Source organism: Egretta garzetta, unplaced genomic scaffold (assembly GCF_000687185.1).
Source record: "Egretta garzetta isolate BGI_Z169 unplaced genomic scaffold, ASM68718v1 scaffold264, whole genome shotgun sequence".
Classification (NCBI taxonomy): domain Eukaryota; kingdom Metazoa; phylum Chordata; class Aves; order Pelecaniformes; family Ardeidae; genus Egretta; species Egretta garzetta.
In genome coordinates, this window is record NW_009259685.1 from 5,722,337 (window position 1) to 5,741,287 (window position 18,951).

An 18,951-nucleotide genomic window follows, 5' to 3' on the forward strand; every position below is an offset into this window, starting at 1 on the left:
GTGACTGGACTGTAGATTGCTCAATGGGTGGCCTTATTCAGCTCGGGTAGCAAACTCACAAAATACCTGTTTCTGTTTATTGTGATGGGTTTTTTTGCCCTTTCATTGAGAGCACCAAGGAGCATCCGTGTTAGTTTCAGGAGTAGCAAATGGCATGTTTAAGTCATTGTTAAACATTAGTAAATCTCTTCTGCTCAGCCTCCTTTTAACTTGTTCAAAACTCATACAGAATTTTTCCATTTCAAAGTCTCCCCTTTCAGGAAGATTATCCTTAACAATCTCTATGTTTCAGTGATAACTTTTTTAGGCAAAGAGCACCTCTGCATGTAGTTCTACTCCTAGAAATCTTAAAGATGTAATAAGACATGGTTTGGTTTCTTTTTTTTATAATGTGATCAGGTAGATAAACATTCTTCTTGCTTTTTCTGGTGATCTCTCAGTCTTCATGTCCTGCATCAGATAAAATCTGTCTTTCATCCTCTTTCATTTTTTTCTGGCTTCATTTTGCTGCATGGCAAAGTTTCTAGCATTCAATTGTGTAATTTGTCTTGTAAATTTGAGTTCTTTAAGTAGCAGTGTTTAAGCTTTATGTTCTTGTCAGCAGATATATGCAGAGTCTGTCGGTCTGAAGGAACTCCTGAGAAACCCCTCTATCATCCATGTGTGTGTACTGGCAGTATTAAATTTATTCATCAGGAATGGTGAGTTCTGTGTTTGTGGGTTTTTTAATTTTATTTTTTTTTAATAAAATATGTTAACATGTTTCTAGAAGCAATACTTCCTAAGTCTTCAGGTTGGCTAGTAAGAAAATCCAATTTTCAGCAGAAATGTGTTAGAGGTTTTGATGTTTTTTTACATGATGATTCATTACAGTTCTGTAATGAGAAGAAAGTACTGATAATTGTTTTTGTTTAGGACTACAGTTCTGCTCGTGTGTCAGCTTAATGAAAACTAAGCAGAAAAATCAGAATGTTGGGGCTTTTTCTTCCCACTTATAGCTGGGAATAGAAAGAACATCTAACGTCATAGCAAGAAATAAAAATACCCTACTACTTTTTGGTCATTTTGATGTGTATAATCAGGGAGATGCTAAAGTGAAAACTGTAGTTCTGGTCTGTAGCACACATTCCTTTTGATGGTATTTTAATAGCCATTCAAATACAACAATACACAAATATAGCAGTTCTAAATCTTAGATGTGTGCATATATGTGTCATATCTTGAAATATTTGTAAGGACTGGTGTCACTAGTGGGTGCCCATGTCAGGATATGTGCTTTGAGTTATTAGCCTTTTCAACAACTTACTCAAAGAATATACTTTATTGATAACGTAAGTGATGTAATTGAAGAGTTGCTGTTACTCATAGTCAGTTTACCTTTTTCAGTTTTTGAAACTTACTTGGTGGCCTAAATGGACTTAATAAGCATGCTAATTTAAGTATTGCTTAATAGTACCAATATGCTGATTTATGTTTGAAAACAGAGAATTGGTGTGTGAATCCCTTAATGGAGGGATAAGGCAGAGAGATGCAATAGCGTGTATTAATATGATCACTTTTTATTGCAGCTTAGTTCAGTGGCTTAAACACAGCAGAAAAGAATACTGTGAATTATGTAAGCACAGATTTGCTTTCACACCAAGTAAGTATGCTCCTATTTTTTCAGAACTTCTTTTCCTTTTTTCTTTTACTATGCATGAAGTGATTACTTTTTCATTCAGTATGATAGATCCAAACTTGTGTCTTAACTTCTACATTCTTGTTTGAATTGCAGTTCTTATGAATATTATTGCAAACTGTGTGAATTGTTTAAATAATGGATAATCTGGTTCTTTCACAATATTCTGTGAGCCATAAAAGAAGTATTATTCTGCACCTTTTCTGATTGCCTCAGTCCCATTCTTTTGTTGCCAGCATTACAGTGTATGGCATATTTTCAGCTTCATTGATAAATTTGAGCGTTTGGAAGTCTGAATGTTAAGGTGAAACAGCAGCAAAATTGAAAGCTGGTTTTCAAATTCAAGTTACCTTTGAACTATCCATCTCAGCACTACCACATGACTGCTGTCAGTTTCAATTCAAATGGTTTTGACAGATAATGCAAACGATAATTGGTTCCACTTGCATTTCAGTCAAGATACAGTAACTACCCATTATTAGATCACCTTTTATGTTACATTCAACTAAAGAAGTTAGATAACTTATGATGAAGAATGATTGTATCTTTATGTAGTTCCCAGAGGATTCTTAATTACGTTTTAACCAATAGTAGTAGAAATAAGTGAGGTTCTTTGGCTTGGTGGCAGGCTAGGCTCATTATTTAGTATTGCCAACTTATTGACTGTTGAACAGGTAAAGTAGTTCTTGTGTATTTTTCTCATTAAATTTATTTGTGCCAATTTATTCTTTACAACTGCTGAACTCTGTTCTTTGTGGTGCAGCTATGTAATTTAATTTTTTTTTTTTTAAATTGATGAGTATCTGCACTGGAGAAGCTGTCTTGAGTTGAGAAGGAAGATGAGGTTTGACTGTTTTAGGTGTGTTGTGCAATAAAGTGTACTTCACTAGTTTTGTACATTGGTAGAGAAAACTGAGGCTAAAGACCCAGATGGTTTAGTTTGTGTATTTTCTGTTCCAAAAATCCCATAATCCACCTTCCTTCTGTATATTGAACCTCAGGATTTTCCATTTCTGCCAACAGTTGATTAAACACATTAGACCATTTTTTAAATGATCAGCAGCAAAATGTACAATGTTAACTCTGTCATTCCCCTGTGAGGACAACAGTATATTTTATGTTGATCAGAGCAATGCTTTCAGGTTATTCTTTTTAAATACTATAGAGGCCTGTATAAGAAATGTAAGAGAGATGTCATCTGCTTGCAGGTTTTATTTGTTAAATGTCTCTATGAAGGTGTTATATTGCTTCTGTTTGGAAGCTGTGCAGCTTAAGAGTGATCCCCAGTTCTGGATCTCCCTACAAGCAAATTAGCCACTGTAAAAATTGCATTCTGCTACTAGGTTCTCTACAGAATTTAGTGTACAAGATCAGAAAAGTGCATTTCGGTGATTTACTAGTTGCTAAGAAGAAAGAAGACTTTCTAGTTTTGTATGAAAAAAGACAAAAATGTCTAGTGTTTTCCTTAGGGTATAGAAAAAAGAAGATGAGAAGTTCTAAATGAAATGCACTTTATATGCATGTTACTATTGATACTGGAAAGCTTATTCTCTGCCCTTATCAACAGAGGTGTTCCTGCAGTAGTTTAATCCTTGACTGACATAGCTGTTACCAGCACAGATTGTAATGCAGTTGCAGATTATGGACACATGAGAAATGATAATTGAATTAGTGTGGTTTAACAAGTTACCATTTCTCACAGGAGCCCTGAAATTGGTAATAAGTGAACCTCCTTCTTGCTCGCATAATAGAGTACTTCCTCCACATCCAGCCTCTAGCAAAGGTCTGCTTATCCTCCTGTCACGCACTGGCCACGCCCCAGGTTTAGCACCCTCGGCTGATAAAGTTTTCTTCTTGGCTTTCCACATTGGACAGTGTGGTTTTTTTCTGCCAGGCTGCACACAGTGATAGCAAACATTGGGTATCTAGCACAGATTCCTCCAGCCCTCTATATGCAGTGTCTCGTTTCATTGTTTCCCTCGCGTGCAACACTCATGCATTTATGGTTTCCTTAGCTTCTCTTATCCCTCTTTATTTGGAAGATAATGTGGGGGTGTCCAGTCTAGAAGCTGGATCTGTTTGTGGGAGCTGGGAAAGAGCCACAGGTTGCCGGGGGGGGAATAAAAAAAAATAATGTATATGCCAGTTATCCAAAGCAAAGCTGGATCTGGCCTATAACCATGCCAGCTTTAAAGCACTTTCAGATAAGTTAATTCACCATGGGATGTGGTGGAATAAATGCAGATACATAATTGGTATCTGTGCTTCAATGGACAGGCAGTAAGTTGAGAATAGTCATGCAGTAATACCAGAAACTCCTCTTTTAGTTTAGCTTGGTTTGCTTGTTAAGGCTGTTGCTGTCCTTCTGTCAAAAATGCTCCTTTGCTAGTATAACATTTTGTGCATGGAATATTCATAAAATATTCCTAGTGCATATATTCTGTAAGTCCTTTGCTGTCTTTAAATTCTGTTAACATCTTGTGACTTCTTTAGAACCTGAACTATTAGGTTACTGTTTGTAAGGAAGGAAGAGTAGAAGGTTCAACTTACATCTTGGCAGGAGTACAAAGGAACTGATTTTTCTTTTGAATAATAGCATCGCTCTCTAAAAATGTTCAGTCATGTAGGCAAATGACTCAGTTTCCAAATGCACTCTTTGAAGCTATATTTTGTATGTTTTAAAGTCCATTCCTTTTCTGCAGTTCTTCAAGTTATGAGTTAATACAGCTATTAAAAAAATAAGCAGCTCTGGACTTCTTTCGAATTATGTCAAGGTGCTTGTTCATTTTTAACTTGCACGTTTTCTTTCTGAGTTTTTAAGGAGCAACTACTTTATATTACACTTTTCCTCCCCACACATGCACTTTCCTTTGTCATGTGCTAGGATACGCTTTTCTTGATGTCACACTAAACATTCATAAACACTGACCTGTGAAAGAAGGTGAGGCTGTATTTCCCATGAGAAGATAGTTTTCGAAACTTCTCTTTTCTGTAGAAAGTAACATTAGCATAAATATGCAAATATGGAAGTAGACTAACCTGATCTTTGGCCGGAGATTGGGATGGGTTGATCCCTTTGCTTCCTAAGCAGCTGCATTGCTGGTAAGTGATCAATACGATGTCACAAGCTTTGTTAATACAAAGATTGTAAAATGGAAGGAAGCCATGTGGGTAGGATGTTCTGCAGTTTATAATTTATAATAATATGAAATAAGTTTTTGATTTATACATGCAGAGTTACTAATTCAAGGCTTGCATGCACTTGGAGCTCACTGTATTCTTCTAATCCTGGTTTGTTACTGTTCTTCCTTTCTTGTTGTTTGCCACCTTTGTTTATGTGTAATTGTTAATATGCAAGTCTGTTGGATCGGGAACTATTTGTTCCTGTGAATCATGTGGATGATTGAGCTCCTGAGCTATCCGATAGCACGCTGAGATTCACCACGTTAAATACGTAAGGTTGGGGGTTTTTTAATTAATCCATAAGCATTGGGTTGGGGTTTTTCTGTTGTGCAGCTGGCATTTATAACTACAGAGAGTGCCAATGCTCATGATGTTGCTGCTGCTTTTTTCTTCTTTTTTCTTAATACAAGCAACAAAAGTGAAGTCTGAAACTATCCATGTTTGCTAATATTTATAATTATCATTACATATTACATTATAACAGAACATACAGATATTCAAAAAAGACCTTGTTATTGCTCAGGTAGTGCTCTGATGAGAGCTACTTTCTGTCCTGCCCGCGTCATGACTAGATATCTCTCGTATCTCCTTGCAAGGGAAGCTGTGTGGGCAGTATAGTTTTTATTTGGATTAAGTTTTGGTACTTTGAAAACATTGGGAAAGAGAAGTTAAATTGAAAGTGTGAGTTTGTTTTACTTCCTAAGTTTGGTGGGAATTACAGCACTTGGGTTCAGCTGATTGTCCTTGTTGTGTTTGTCAAAGTACATTTGTGTGATGTTTGTGCTAAATAGCCTCTGAGGAAATGGGAATGATGAGAAAGCTTCCTCTAATAAACTTGAAAGTATCACTTTGGTAAACTAGAGCATTGGGAACTTTTTTTTTCCCCCCACTTCCCTGTTCTGGATTTTTTTTTTGTCAGCTGAAATCTGTTGACAAATTGTTTCCCTGAAAGCTACTAATCATTATTGTCTGTGTTCTTCCTTATTTTTTGCAGGAGAGGGAATATTTCTAAAGACAGCCGTGTGTTTTTCCTACCTTATTTGTGTCAGTGTAATAGCAGATTTTTGTCCTGAGCTGTCTGCTTTGGGGAAGCAAAATTAATATTTGTGTTCCTGAAAAAGTTAGTCTTATGGGGGAGGGTGGTAAGTGTGGAACAAAAACCCACCCCCAGAAAACAACCAGTCAAACACAGCCTGGACAGCTCAAAGAAGTTGAGCTAAAGCTCACTTATGCTCAGCCAAAGTCTGTTCGCATTTCATGCTGTAACAGAAAAAAAAGCACTGCTTTAATTGGCCTCTAGTAGAGAGATTTTTGTTTGAAGGAACTGTGGTAAATAATACAGGAAACTGGTTTCTCAAACTGATTTAGAAAAGATTTAATGAGCAGGGAATTAAGGGATGGAAGAAGGATGAGGAGGACAAGTGTGCGAAAGGGAATGAAGAGGAAGTATACTGCAGTGGCAGGGGACAAAGTCTCAAGCCTCACAGTGGTAGTGAGGAGTGGATAACAGGGTGGTGGAATGTGGAGAGAAAATAGTGGTAGATGACAGACACAAGTGGGGGGGATTAGCTCTGAAAAATCACTGGCAGTAAGCTTCAGTGCTGCAGTGTGCTTGCACAGCAGGGGTTCCTGTCATGCTAGGAATTTTTGCATTTCACCTACCCGAATGTTGTCGGACATAGAAGGGCTTTATCTTATCATCATGGCATAAAGCTTGCAGTGGTAGGAGCTTTATATATGTTGAGGTGTGGCAAAGCAGAGGAAAAACAGCAGTCTTCCACTCCACCACCTACACCCCCGGCTCCTGAAATCATCAGAAATCACCAAATTGTTAAAATTCAGGGGAATGTAGCTTGTCTTCTCTGAGGAGTAGCTACATTGTGCATTTATTTGAATGCTCACTTGTAATCCTAAAGCCTTTAGAAAAATGAGTATGTATAGGTGCTAACATTTATAACCACTTCAGTTTTACTGAGTTAGGATGGGCATCCAATCCCTTGTGTGAATGTTCAGTAATTCCTGAAAGATGCATTTATTTTTTTAAAAAAACTTCAAACACTTCCAACTTCCCCCTAACAAATAAATCATTAATGCATAGTTAATGTTTTCCTTGTAGCCTGTTTTGCAGTTCCAAAGTGTTGATCAAAACACATTTTTTGAAAACTAAAAAAATAAGCCTCAAAGTATCTGCTGAGTTCAATTTTGTCTGAGTGATACCATAAATGTATAACAAATACGCTCTAGGTAGGTATTCTTGTAGAACCCTTAACAAAGGTCTGCTTGTCTCCTCTGATAGTTTTCTAGAATGTTTGTTTCAGTATGAGCTGAGATTGCTAGTAAGTCTTTAATTGGCTTTTTCTATGGTACTACCAAATTGTATACTAAATCTGTTTCTGTCATAAGAAAATTGTAAATTGGTAGACAGTGTCAAAATATGTTTGTGTCCTGCTTTCAGTTTACTGCTCTCTGTTCTCACAGCTACACTTCCCTTGTGTTGTAATTTTAGCCCTTTTTTTGTACTAATTCCAGTTCCTTGCCAGATACCTGAAAACTAAGAACCTTTGAAATTTAAAACCAGTTGCTCTTTGTCTTACGGTTACTGTTTTGTTGTTTCTTTGTGTCAAATACAATCCATATGTTGTTGAAATCCACCAAACTCTCCACGTTCTTAGGCTACTTCTGCATGTTGATACTGCTTTTCTATGTTCTGGAGTTCTCTTTACAATGCAGAAACTTAGGGAAATATCCCTGGAGAGAAGAGGTGTGTTTTGGGTTTTTTTCCCTGTAGAGGCTTCCTCTCCAAGATTAGTAAAAGGATGATTAGGAATGTAGGTAAAGGTAGCAGGGATGTTCATTGGAGAAAAGGGGGAATGCAAGTAGATTGCATGAAGCCGTGTTTCTTGGACTTCTATGTCAAAAGAATTGCCCATTGAGAGGGAAAGAAAACCTTTTTCTAGTAGTTCTTATAAAACTTGAGTTCCCTTATGTCGTGAAAAGTATGTGATGTTTTAAAAAAATAGTCCATTAATTAAATGTGTTAAAGGCTTGAAGCTCAGCTGTTTCCAACATAACTGTTAAACACCCAGGCAGCAATATCTTTGTGCAACTCCTATCTGTAGTTTCTCTGCTTGATTCAAATCTGTTATTGATACTGTGCCACTTCTTGGCACCCATGTAAGTGTGTAGAAGCTAATGAAATTTAATGAAATTTTTAGAGATAGATGTTTTCTAATTGTTTGCAAAAGAAGCAGCCCTGTCGCTGTTTTTCTTGGCTTTTCAACAGGGTTTATGTAGTATACATGTGTTGAATTTAAAAAGTCAAGTAAATTTACTATTATGAAAATTTCTATACAGGCTGAGAGATTTGCATTATGTTCTGTAGAGTGACCTTGGAGGAAATTTTGCATGGTATGAAATGGATACCTGTTGAAAGTAAAAGTTATTCTGTGTAAATTTCAAAGTCTGTAGATATTTAATCAGTTCCCTTTAGTTTTCCTGTCTGTGTGGTACTTTCATTTTGCTGATTTTTTTTTTTTTATTTTTTTATTTCATGCTGTTGTTGGATAGCAAGTGGGATCTAAATTATCTAGCAAAAGCAAATTGACAGTATGCAAAATTGCTAATTGCTCTTGTTCATTGTGCTCTTCGCATGAACTAGTTTTATAAGTAACAGACAGGGTTATCTTTGAGGTAGTGCTGGATGAGACGGCTACTGAATTTAGAATCTGCTTTTTCTTGCAGGCTTGAGCTTATTTTGAGATAATCAGAGTTTACAGTTGATAAATAAAGCTGTTAAGGAAAATTTTCTAAGCAAAAATAGTATGGAGTTTATTAATTTTCCCATTCCACTCAGTACACAATGTAACAAATATGTGATGTGAATTTTTTTTTTGTTATTTGTTTGGGGTCATCTCTTGGGAATCTATAAAATATGCTTATTCTTCTAGTAAGCTTTTGTGAAATACAAACATTTTGTAGTTGGCAGGACTTTTACATAAATGCTTCTCTAAAGGAATAACTGTTTCATAACTGCCTTTTGTACACAGTTTATTCCCCAGATATGCCTTCACGGCTTCCAATCCAAGACATCTTTGCTGGACTGGTTACGAGTATTGGCACAGCAATACGATACTGGTTTCATTATACACTTGTGGCCTTTGCATGGTTGGGAGTAGTACCTCTTACTGCATGTAAGTATTAATTTTTTGTACTGTAATACTCTTACAGGCAGGAAAATATGCCACTTCCTCCAAGGAAGTTTTGTGAGGCCATTGTTGGTTTTTTAAATAAAATAAATCATAAATTCAGAGACATTATTTCACTTATTTTCACTCGGAAGTTCTAGCTATTTGACTCTTAAGCCAGTAGTGCAATGCAGGAAGGTGTTAAGAGATAGGAGAAAATGCATAAAAGGGCTTTTAAACTTCTTATTCCAATAAAATGCTGCTTTTAATTATCTTTAAAATCTACATGGAAGTTTTAAATTGATGCCATATATTAATATTAGATTAGAAGATTTATTCTGGTTTTTCTAACCATCTATAAATGAAAGTGTAATTTTTTTTAGTGTGAAAAGTGGAATTCCTTTATATTCATAAGTAAATTGATTTGTAATGAACTTTACTACTATAAAGTGGTAAAGGAATTGAACAGAAAAAGAGAGCAGGCACTTAAATTACTGTAGTATCCAGTTTAAAATTCACTTTTCAAATGCAAATGGAAAGAGAACTATTGATGTTTCAACAAGCTAGAGAAATGTTTATTTATTTATTTATCCCCTATTTCTCTAAATATAGAGAAGATGAAAAAAGGCAAAAGGGATATAGTGTTCAGTCAAGGAAACGATTGGAAGTGCGTCTTTACAAACAGTAATATACCCCTTGAACAAAAGAGCAGGGAGCCAGTAAATGCATCTCCCTAGACAGTTTGTCAATATGTTCTGTGCTTTTATTTGTAGCTGGCACTGTCTTAGTTTGAGAATAGCACAATACTGGCATCAGCTATAAGAGAATGATCCTGTTTCTGCAGCCTGTCCTTCCTGTGCGAGAAAGAGCTTTTCCAGGCATGGAGTAAACAAGATTTACATTGAAACTAAAAAATAATTCCAATTTCTTCCTTGGGTTTTTAGATGGATCTTGGGTTTCTGCCATTGTCTTTCAAAATACAAATGTTGTACGCTTTTCTTACTAAAATTCTAAAGCACAGCAAAATCATATTCAATAGAATAATTAAGGTAGCTATGTTTCATAACTGTTTGTAAATCCGATGCTAGCTCTTCAGTAATACTGAAATCTTACCAGAAGTCACCACCTACAACTTAGTTACATAGTTTGTTGGTTTTTTTACAAATGTCATTTTGGGGTTTTAATACTCATTTACTAAGCCAACATAACTGACTTATGTTTTGATTTATAAGTGACTGGGTTTTTTTACTTTGTCTTAATTTCTGTTTCTAACATTGCACATGTACCGCTGTTTATGGATTCCTTTAACAATTAATATACTGTAAAGGGTAACATATTTGCAGAGGAAGATATCCAACATGATAGAGCTGTTCAGTCTAACAAACCTTGAAAAATCCATTTCCTTTTGAAATTTGTCAGGATCTGTCTCATGGATGTGGTTTTGTACAGGTCTTGTCTTGTTACATTAAATGCCTTTAATGTAACCTTTAATTTTCTGTAATATTTAAATACTTTTCAATGTAACCTTTTTGGCTTCCCTGTTTCAGCCATATGGCTCACATAATTATGTGTGGCTGGCTTCACAAGGAAGTATTCTTCACATTATTTTATATCTGGAAGAAAAAGGTGCAGCCTAAAAAACTTGTCAAATATACCGAAGGAGATGTATGGTTGAACAAATCTGTCTTCCAGATTAATGTGCTAGTCATGCAGTTATGCCATCATGGGATAAATTCTACATTCTTTTTTGGTAACTTCACTTCTTTATTGCATGCAACTTATATGGTTGAATAAAAGGAAATATTCTCTCTGTGCATACCCTCAGCCTAATCCCACCAGGCTCTGATATGCTGTTGCTATTCTGTTAGCACAAACTGTATTTACATTAGTGGATGAAAAAAGCCAGTTATACAATTTGCTATGATCTGTTCAGAGAAGCAGGATTAATTGGGCCAGTTTAATCCAAAGTGGTTTTATACTCTGTGATAATTGTATTTAGCTGCATGGTTCCTAGAGTGAAATACCCAAGGTACCTATACAGTACATGGGGCAAGAAAGAGGTGTACACACTGAGTCAAGTGAATGCGTACACTGAGGCAGTAGGAAATGCTAGACTGGGAGTTCAGTTGTCCGAAGTGTCTCCTTTATCTCAACTTTTAGAAATCACTGTTCGCACACCAATATGGTGCATAAATGCATTTTTTCTGGAGTGATTAAGTTGCTATTTTTAAAAAAAAAAATATAGCTGAAGAGAACATTTGTATACATGTTTCATGTAAGTGTGTGGTGGTTAAAATTGTAGAGATGTGTAATAGAACTACTTAAATTGGCACGAGTAAAGTATGAATGGAATTGTGTATGTGAGCAGCCGCAGAAGAGCTAAAAGGATATTTGGTGTTTGCCAAAGAGCACCGTATATGTGATTTCATTCAAATCAAGAGGGAAAACAGACTAAAGATAAGGTGTCAATAAGATGAACAACAGGACTGGAGTTAAAGGTATACAGATAAGGAAAACAGGAGAATTGTGAATTTTGCCTCAGGCTCAAGAAGAATGAAACAAAACAATGAGGTAAAGATCCCAAGTGGTGTCCACTCATGAGGAGTATGAAAGGCAGGTCTAAAATCAGTTCATAAATGCCAATCAAGAAGAATCCAAGAGGTACAATGAAGATTTACTAGTCCGTGTCCTTTGTCTTCAGTGTTACCCACAAGTGATCCTGTCCAGACCACTTAGGCATACACGTCTTAGTGCTTGTGTTGTGGTTTAACCTGTCAGGCAGCTAACCACCACACAGCTGTTTGCTCAGCCCACCACCCACCCCCTGCCTCGGATGGGGAAGAGAATTGGAGGAGGAAGAAAGTTACATTTGTGGACTAAGATAAAGACAGTTAAATAGGACAGAAAAGGAGGGGAAAATAATAATGATAAAAGAAAATACAAAACAAGTGATGCACAACGCAGTAGCTCTCCACCTGCTGACAGATGCCCATCCCATCCCTGAGCAGCAATCACTGCTTCCGGGCCAGCTCCCCCAGTTTATCTACTGAGCATGATGCCATATGGTTTGGAATAGCCCTTTGGGCCATCCTGGCTGGGCCCCCTCCCAGCTTCTTGTGCACCTGGCAGAGCATGGGAAGCTGAAAAGTCCTTGACTGATGTAAGCACCACTTAGCAACAACTAAAGCATCAGTGAGTTATTGACATTCTTCTAGTACTAAATCCAAAACACAGCACTGTGCCAGCTACTAGGAGGAAAATTAACTCTATCCCAGCCAAAATGAGGACAGTTTGTGTGAGAGTGAGCAAGTGAAATCTGTGAGGAAAAATAGTTTGCTTAGAGATTTTGTGTAATAAAATCCCCTTCCTATTCCATAAAATCTCACAATGAGTTTTGTTACGCTGGTTTCCTAGCAGCGCAGGGTAATTGGGAGTTACAAGGCTTGTGTTGTTTGACCTTTTCAGCCTGGCGGAGTTCACAGCAGTATCTTGCCCCTTTGAAGTTCCCCCACTATGTAGCTAGATCGTAGGCAGAGGCAAACTATTGAAACTCCCTGGCAGCAGAGGATCGGTATCATCTTGCTAAATTTGATTCGGTGACTGTCCAATATAAAATGTGCAAGTAGTACTGACTATAGTGAGACTGAATGTTTTCATTAGATCAGCTACAGCCATTGTCTCTTTTGTGTTCTAACTTAGTCTAGACCTTTGAATTTCTTAAGAATTGCGTGTCTGGGTATGGGTGCCTTAGTTCTTCCCTCTTCCTGTTCCGAGCATCTGTGTCATCCTATGGATCTGAACCTGATTTTCATGAAGTATATACACTGATAACCTACTTTTAAGATTGTGTGACTGAAGAATCATGGTAAAAAGCTAACATTGGCTGGCATCAAGTATGAATCCATGAAACAGTTATTTAAAACAGATAATGAAACGGTGAGACTCTTTGCTACAAGATATCATAACACCAAAAGTTTATACAGGTTCAGAATATGATTGAACAAATTAATGGGGGAAAGAAATCCATCAAGGATTAATTAGCACTGAGATACTATGGTACAGGAACTGAGCTGCTTTGCATGAAGCGTATGAGAATGTACTGAGGAAGTGTTGCTGCAAGTAGCTTTAACCTGTTTCCATAGTCTTCCTTAGGCATCAGTTCATGTGACCAGTGCTGGAGACAGGTCTAGATTAATCTTGGGTCTAACCTAGTATGGCAGTTCTTAGGCTTTGAATGTATACTTTATGAAGAATGTTCAGCTAAAATTGCTGCACGTGGCTTTGCACCACATGGTTATATGGTCTTGAGTTCTGTTAGTTCACAGGAAGTTGAGGGTTTTTCCTTGTCATAAATTCAACTAGGACACCAGGTAAAAAGAAGGTACCTGTGGTCCTTTCCAAGTAAGGCTATAACCAAAATCAAATTTATACCACACTTTGTTTCTTTGTGCAGGTCGTATCTACAAGTGCTTGTTTACTGGCTCTGTGAGCTCACTACTGACACTGCCATTAGATATTCTGTCAACGTAAGTACTTAAACAGTTTAGTACAAATCATTTTTCTAGTCCAATTACCATGAAGATGGTTGCTTTGGAACTTCGTGTCCCTTTCTTCCAGTTACACTTGTTATCTTCCATCGTCTTATGCGAGCAGCTACCCATTACCCTTTGCATAACAAGAAGTATGGCCAACAGTATTACAGTAGAAATAATTTCACTTTGAAGTTCTGTTGTTCAGGAGCTTTGGAGATGGAAAACTGACTTTACAAAATGGACCCTAGTTAATGAAGATTTGTATTTCGTGTCAGGAAAACTTATGCTGCAGAATTACACTTAATAATTTAAAAAATTAATTTCCTACAATTTAAATCAGGTGCCACGCAGTAGAATATTAATATATATTGCTTATATTGCTAATAATATTAATGTCACATTGTTTGCTTTGTTACATTTTTATGTTTTGAATTTAATTTTATCCATCCTGAGTCTCTTATGTGATAGGGATTTTTTTTTTAATTGGAGTCCCTTCTAGCTGACACTTAGATTTTAATGCTTCAATCGCCATGTGCTGTTGAATATTGTCTATTTTTGTCTTTTTTAAATCAGTATTACTTAAAAAATCAGTAAATACCAACACAACAGAGTTTCAGGCTGGTTCTTACGTTTTTCATTATCTTGAACCTGAGGAACTGAAACTCAGTTTGAGTAGAATCAGTTGCAAGTCAAGCATATTTTGAATGAATGTCTTGTGCGTTTCAGCTAAGTCACGTTACTTTTAATTAGTTTTTGTTAATGGAGGGAGATGCTTGCTTGAGATTATTAACAGTATTTTTCCTGTTACCTTCCAGTAAGTGTAGATGTTATTTTTATTTTTCTGAGAAGAATCTGAAACAACTGAATCTAGAGCACCTCTTTTCATGTCTTTTACAGTCTAGGTAGAAAATAAAGGACTCAAGTATGTGTCAGATTTTAAGGGCATGTGAAGCTGTGCTTTGACCTGTATCTCTTTGGCAGAGTTAATGTCAATAGCATCTTGTGTCATTTTTTCATTTTGGACTTCTTGTCCCCATGGTATTCACTGTGCTGTGCAGGCACAAGTGTTTGTGTGGCCACGTGGAAAGCCAGACTGATACTTGTCTGGGGAAGTCAGAGTACTGGGGTGGCGTTTTTCTTACTTATTTTAAAGAACATACTGTAGTTGGTTAGTTTCCTGAGCAAATTCACTGTGGTCAAGGAGTGCAAGGGTGCGAACAAGTGGGAGGGGGTACCTGGAATTATGGAAGAGGGTTGCTTAAGCCAATTCTTGCATTGCATGAAACCATAGTTTCAGTTGGCTAACTGAACTTCGGTTTGCTGCTGCTTTGCAGTTATCTATGACTTGATAAATGAGGATTTTTAAAGTATAGAGATAATATCTGGGGTAAAAGACTACCCAAAATGTGGAGCAGTTGAAGGCAAAACCTGCAGTTCCATTCTTTGGATTAGGGTAGCTCAGCATATAAAAATGTTTCAGTGGAATGGATATTATGCATCTAGCAGGTCTTTTGCATCTAGCAAATCATTTACTTAGCAACTATTGTGTTTCCTTTGCTATTCCTGAAGATTGTTTTTCCTGAACTACTCTTCAAGCTTTTCTTCCTATTGAATCAGATCCTGTTTTGCAGGAATATTTATGTTTAAACAGTAGTAATTTCACAAACCAAAACAGAGGGAAATAATACCTTTTCCAAATCAGTGTTTATCCTGGCACTTAAAACCGTTTGTACACAGGCATATACAGCCTTCCTAAAAGAAATCTTTGAACATTTTTTTATAAATTAAATAAAAATTATGTCTAGATACTGTGTTCACCTAGGCACATAAATTCAGCTTTTTGCACAAATACCAGTCTATTTGTAGATTTAGACTAAGAGGATCTGTTTGTGGTAGTTAGCAATTGACTAAGTTTAGTCTTATTAGCAAAACGTATTTGTCATTAATGGTTTGGTTTTCTTCCTTTCTTTAACAGGGAGAACTTACTGGCTGACTGTTTGCAGGGCTGTTTTGTGGTAACATGCACTCTGTGTGCATTTATCAGCCTTGTTTGGTTACGTGAACAGATTGTCCACGGAGGAGCACCACAGTGGTTGGAACAAAATCAGCAACAGCCACTCAATGGCGTTGGTCAACAAAATGAGGTAAAACTTAACTGCTCAGTAGTTCACGATAAGTTTAGAAAACGTGCTTTTGTGAAGAAATATATTATTAGAACCCGACAGTAATGTTATTTTACTGCAGGGTATCTTTATTTGTATGTTAGCAGAAGTTGAACCGTGTGTTCCTGTACAAACTCAGTGACACCACTGTTATATTTTTGAAGTTCTGTAAAATGGATTTGTTACAGCATAATTTTTGTAAAGTAACTCTAACATTGTTTAGATTCATGTCTGTATCTTTACACTTTTTTAAGATAATTTTGTGCATATAAAGCTGAATTGTCAGCCAAAGTCATAGTCAATGAAGATGCAGCTTGCCTTTATCTTTTTCATAAGTATTTCAGTAGTTCATGAGGTAGCAATTCACTGTTCTCAACACATTTGGAGGTTTTGTTGAAACTTTCTGAAGTTGGAGCTTCTCTGCCCTTCCTCCACCCCCCAATACACAGGCATGTACCCCTTTAGGGCTCACAGGAACCTCTTGGGCAGGAGGAAAGATGATGTGAGCAATATGCATGTAGGGGGAAATAATTCAAATTTTGTTTTCTTTTGTAATAGATGTCAGTTTTTTCAAAGACAGAGCTAGAGATCCTCAGCTTGATGACAAACTTGGGTTGTCCTTGAATTAGTCTTTCTAATTGTTTTCATAAGATCGAGAGTTCCCCTCTATTGAGCACTGGCGAGACCACATCTGGAGCACGGTATCCAGTTCTAGGCTCTCCCAGTACAAAAGATACATTGACACACTGGAGTGAGTACAGTGAAGAGCCAACAAAAACGATTAAAGGACTAGAGCATTTGACATGCGATGAGAGGCTGAGAGAGCTGGAGCTGTTCAGCATGGAGATAAGAAGGCTCAGGGTGACCTTATCAGTGTGTATAGATGCCTGATGGGAGGATGTAAAGAAGACAGAGCCAGAGTTGTCTTGGTAGCATTGAGTGACAGGACAACAGGCAGTAGGCTCAAATTAAAATACAGGAAATTCCATTTAGACAAAAAAAAAAAAAGCCAAAAAACCAGATGTGGGGGTTTTTGTTTTGTTTTGTTTTTTACTGTAAATGTGGTCAACTGCTGGAACAGGTTGCTCAGAGAGGTTGGGAAGTCTCCAGCTCTGGAGTTACTCAACAGCCAACTGGAAACAGCACTGAGCAACCTGCTGTAGCTGACCCTGCTTTGAGGAGGGGGGTTGACTAGATGATCTCCAGAGGCCCTCTCCAACCTCAGCTACTCTGTGAAGAAGTCTGAATGTTCCTCTTCCTCTTTTAAAAGGTTTAGTAACCCCAAATTTAATGCTTATCTAAAAAAATACATTATTAACATTTTCTTTAATGCTGCTCATTTTTTCTATGTACAGAGAGAGGTTGATCAAGTTAACAATACTAAATCCTATTTCTGCAGGCTCAGGCTGTTGTAAATGGAGGTGTTGAAAATGCCGTGCTTGATCAACCTGTTAACCCAGCTGCTGAGAATGTAGTTGTAGGTGAGAACCCTGAAATTCAAGAAGAACAAGTAGATGAAGAGGAGGAGGATAATGAAGATGAAGAAGATGCTGTAGTAGAAGATGCAGCAGATGCAAACAATGGAGCACAAGGTAACAGGTGACTCAAACCAGTAATGTTCTAGTTCTTTTTAAACATAAATCAAACCATTACAAATAGAACTGTAATAATTCAAGGAAGCTGTGTAAATTCCCAGTTCAACTTATTTGTCTTGGTTTTGCAAATTTCATATATTTCTTTTGAGTGCTGAAGCATTTGCTTGCCGAAAAGCTGTCAGCAGTTATGAGCTGCATGTTATGCACTTAAGTCTTTATTAATTTAAAACATATCACAGAGTGGTTACGTCTTGTTTTGGGTGAGTCTACAGCTGTAAAAATGGCCATTGTCTCCTCAGATGACATGAACTGGAATGCTTTGGAATGGGATCGAGCAGCAGAAGAGCTTACTTGGGAGCGAGTGAGTAAGAATAATTTTCGTGAATTGACTAATTCAGACTCATACTTGAAATGATTTGTATCATTGCTATGTTAAAATCCATTTGGGATAGATTTGGATACTATTGTCTGGTGTGAAAACTATCAGTAAGAGGCTTTAGTGACCTAAAAAAGTCATTCTATTAAAACCAAAATGTTGTTATGCCACTTCTTAAATATCAAAAAAGGCATTTCTTTGATTTGAAATATAGTAGCAGCTTAAAACGTGTTTTAGCGCAGATTTTTCTGAAGTCTTCAACTTGGTCACGTTTAGAAATGAATTGCAGCTTGCATTGAGGATGCTAGGCCAGATTCGGAGGGCACAGGTGTTGTGTTACGTATGATTTAATGCTTAATTTTTGTGTTCATTAAAGCATTAAACTAAAGAAAAGAGAACTGGAAATTTTGGTTAATTTACTTTATTTACATATTTACAAAAGACAAATGTATTTCATAAAAAGTGATGGAGCATTTTAATGTTACATTGCTTCTGTTTTGTTTATGGATCACAAATTCCATAATTAGAGCATCAGATGCATGTACACTGTAATGATAGAGTAGTGTAGAGACTCAAGAAGTAGTTTTTTGTAGCTGGTTTAAAGTAGCCAACATCTGAGTTCAAAGCTCACCGCATGCAGCAAAATCTACCTGAAGGTAGATAAATCACATCAAGCTGCTGTATCAGCACCACTAGTGCCTGTGGCAGACAGTTGTAAAGCTAGTCGCTGCGTCCCAGGCTGTGATACGGTGGTTGCCTTGATGGTAGTGTAGTAGAAATACAGTTTTCATCACAAGGGACAGGTCTTGATCTTTCTTTTGTATCTAGTGAAAACTTCTTAGTTTGTTTTGAAAGATAGTGAAAACAGACATACACAAATTCAGGTTTCTAAACCATTCTACTATGTATCTCAAGATGAAAGCATTGTATTTCTGAACCCAATATATGTGCAGGGAAATGTTGATGTACTCCTAAAGGAAAATATTTTGATGCCTCTCCATGAATATGGAAATCACTTTCAGCAAACTCTCCTAATCTTTTCCAATCCTATGTGCTGGTACAGGCAATAGACATCTAGCTGGCGTTTAGTATCAAAAGTGGGGTAGGCTTTTCTGCTATTTCATTTTGTGCAAATAGCATGCAACCTTTCTGAATTTTCAAAAATATTGCAACTTTAATGTCGTGGAACTTAGTGCAAAATCCTTGTACAAACCAGCCTTGAACCTGCTACTTTACAGCAG

At 36.9% G+C, this 18,951-nt stretch overlaps 1 protein-coding gene across 2 annotated transcripts in view; it reads left to right on the forward strand.

Moving 5' to 3' along the window:
* The first annotated feature begins 573 nt into the window (after window positions 1–573).
* Window positions 574–18,951, forward strand: part of MARCHF6 (membrane associated ring-CH-type finger 6) — a 47,011-nt gene continuing 28,633 nt past the window's right edge. For both annotated transcript variants that reach the window (XM_009638762.2, XM_035894129.1), the window contains exons 1-7: window positions 574–701; window positions 1,569–1,642; window positions 8,908–9,051; window positions 13,499–13,571; window positions 15,553–15,721; window positions 17,139–17,331; window positions 17,634–17,695. In XM_009638762.2, the coding sequence (XP_009637057.2) occupies window positions 589–701; window positions 1,569–1,642; window positions 8,908–9,051; window positions 13,499–13,571; window positions 15,553–15,721; window positions 17,139–17,331; window positions 17,634–17,695 (828 nt within the window). In that variant the 5' untranslated portion in view covers window positions 574–588. The remainder of the gene's footprint in view (window positions 702–1,568; window positions 1,643–8,907; window positions 9,052–13,498; window positions 13,572–15,552; window positions 15,722–17,138; window positions 17,332–17,633; window positions 17,696–18,951) is intronic.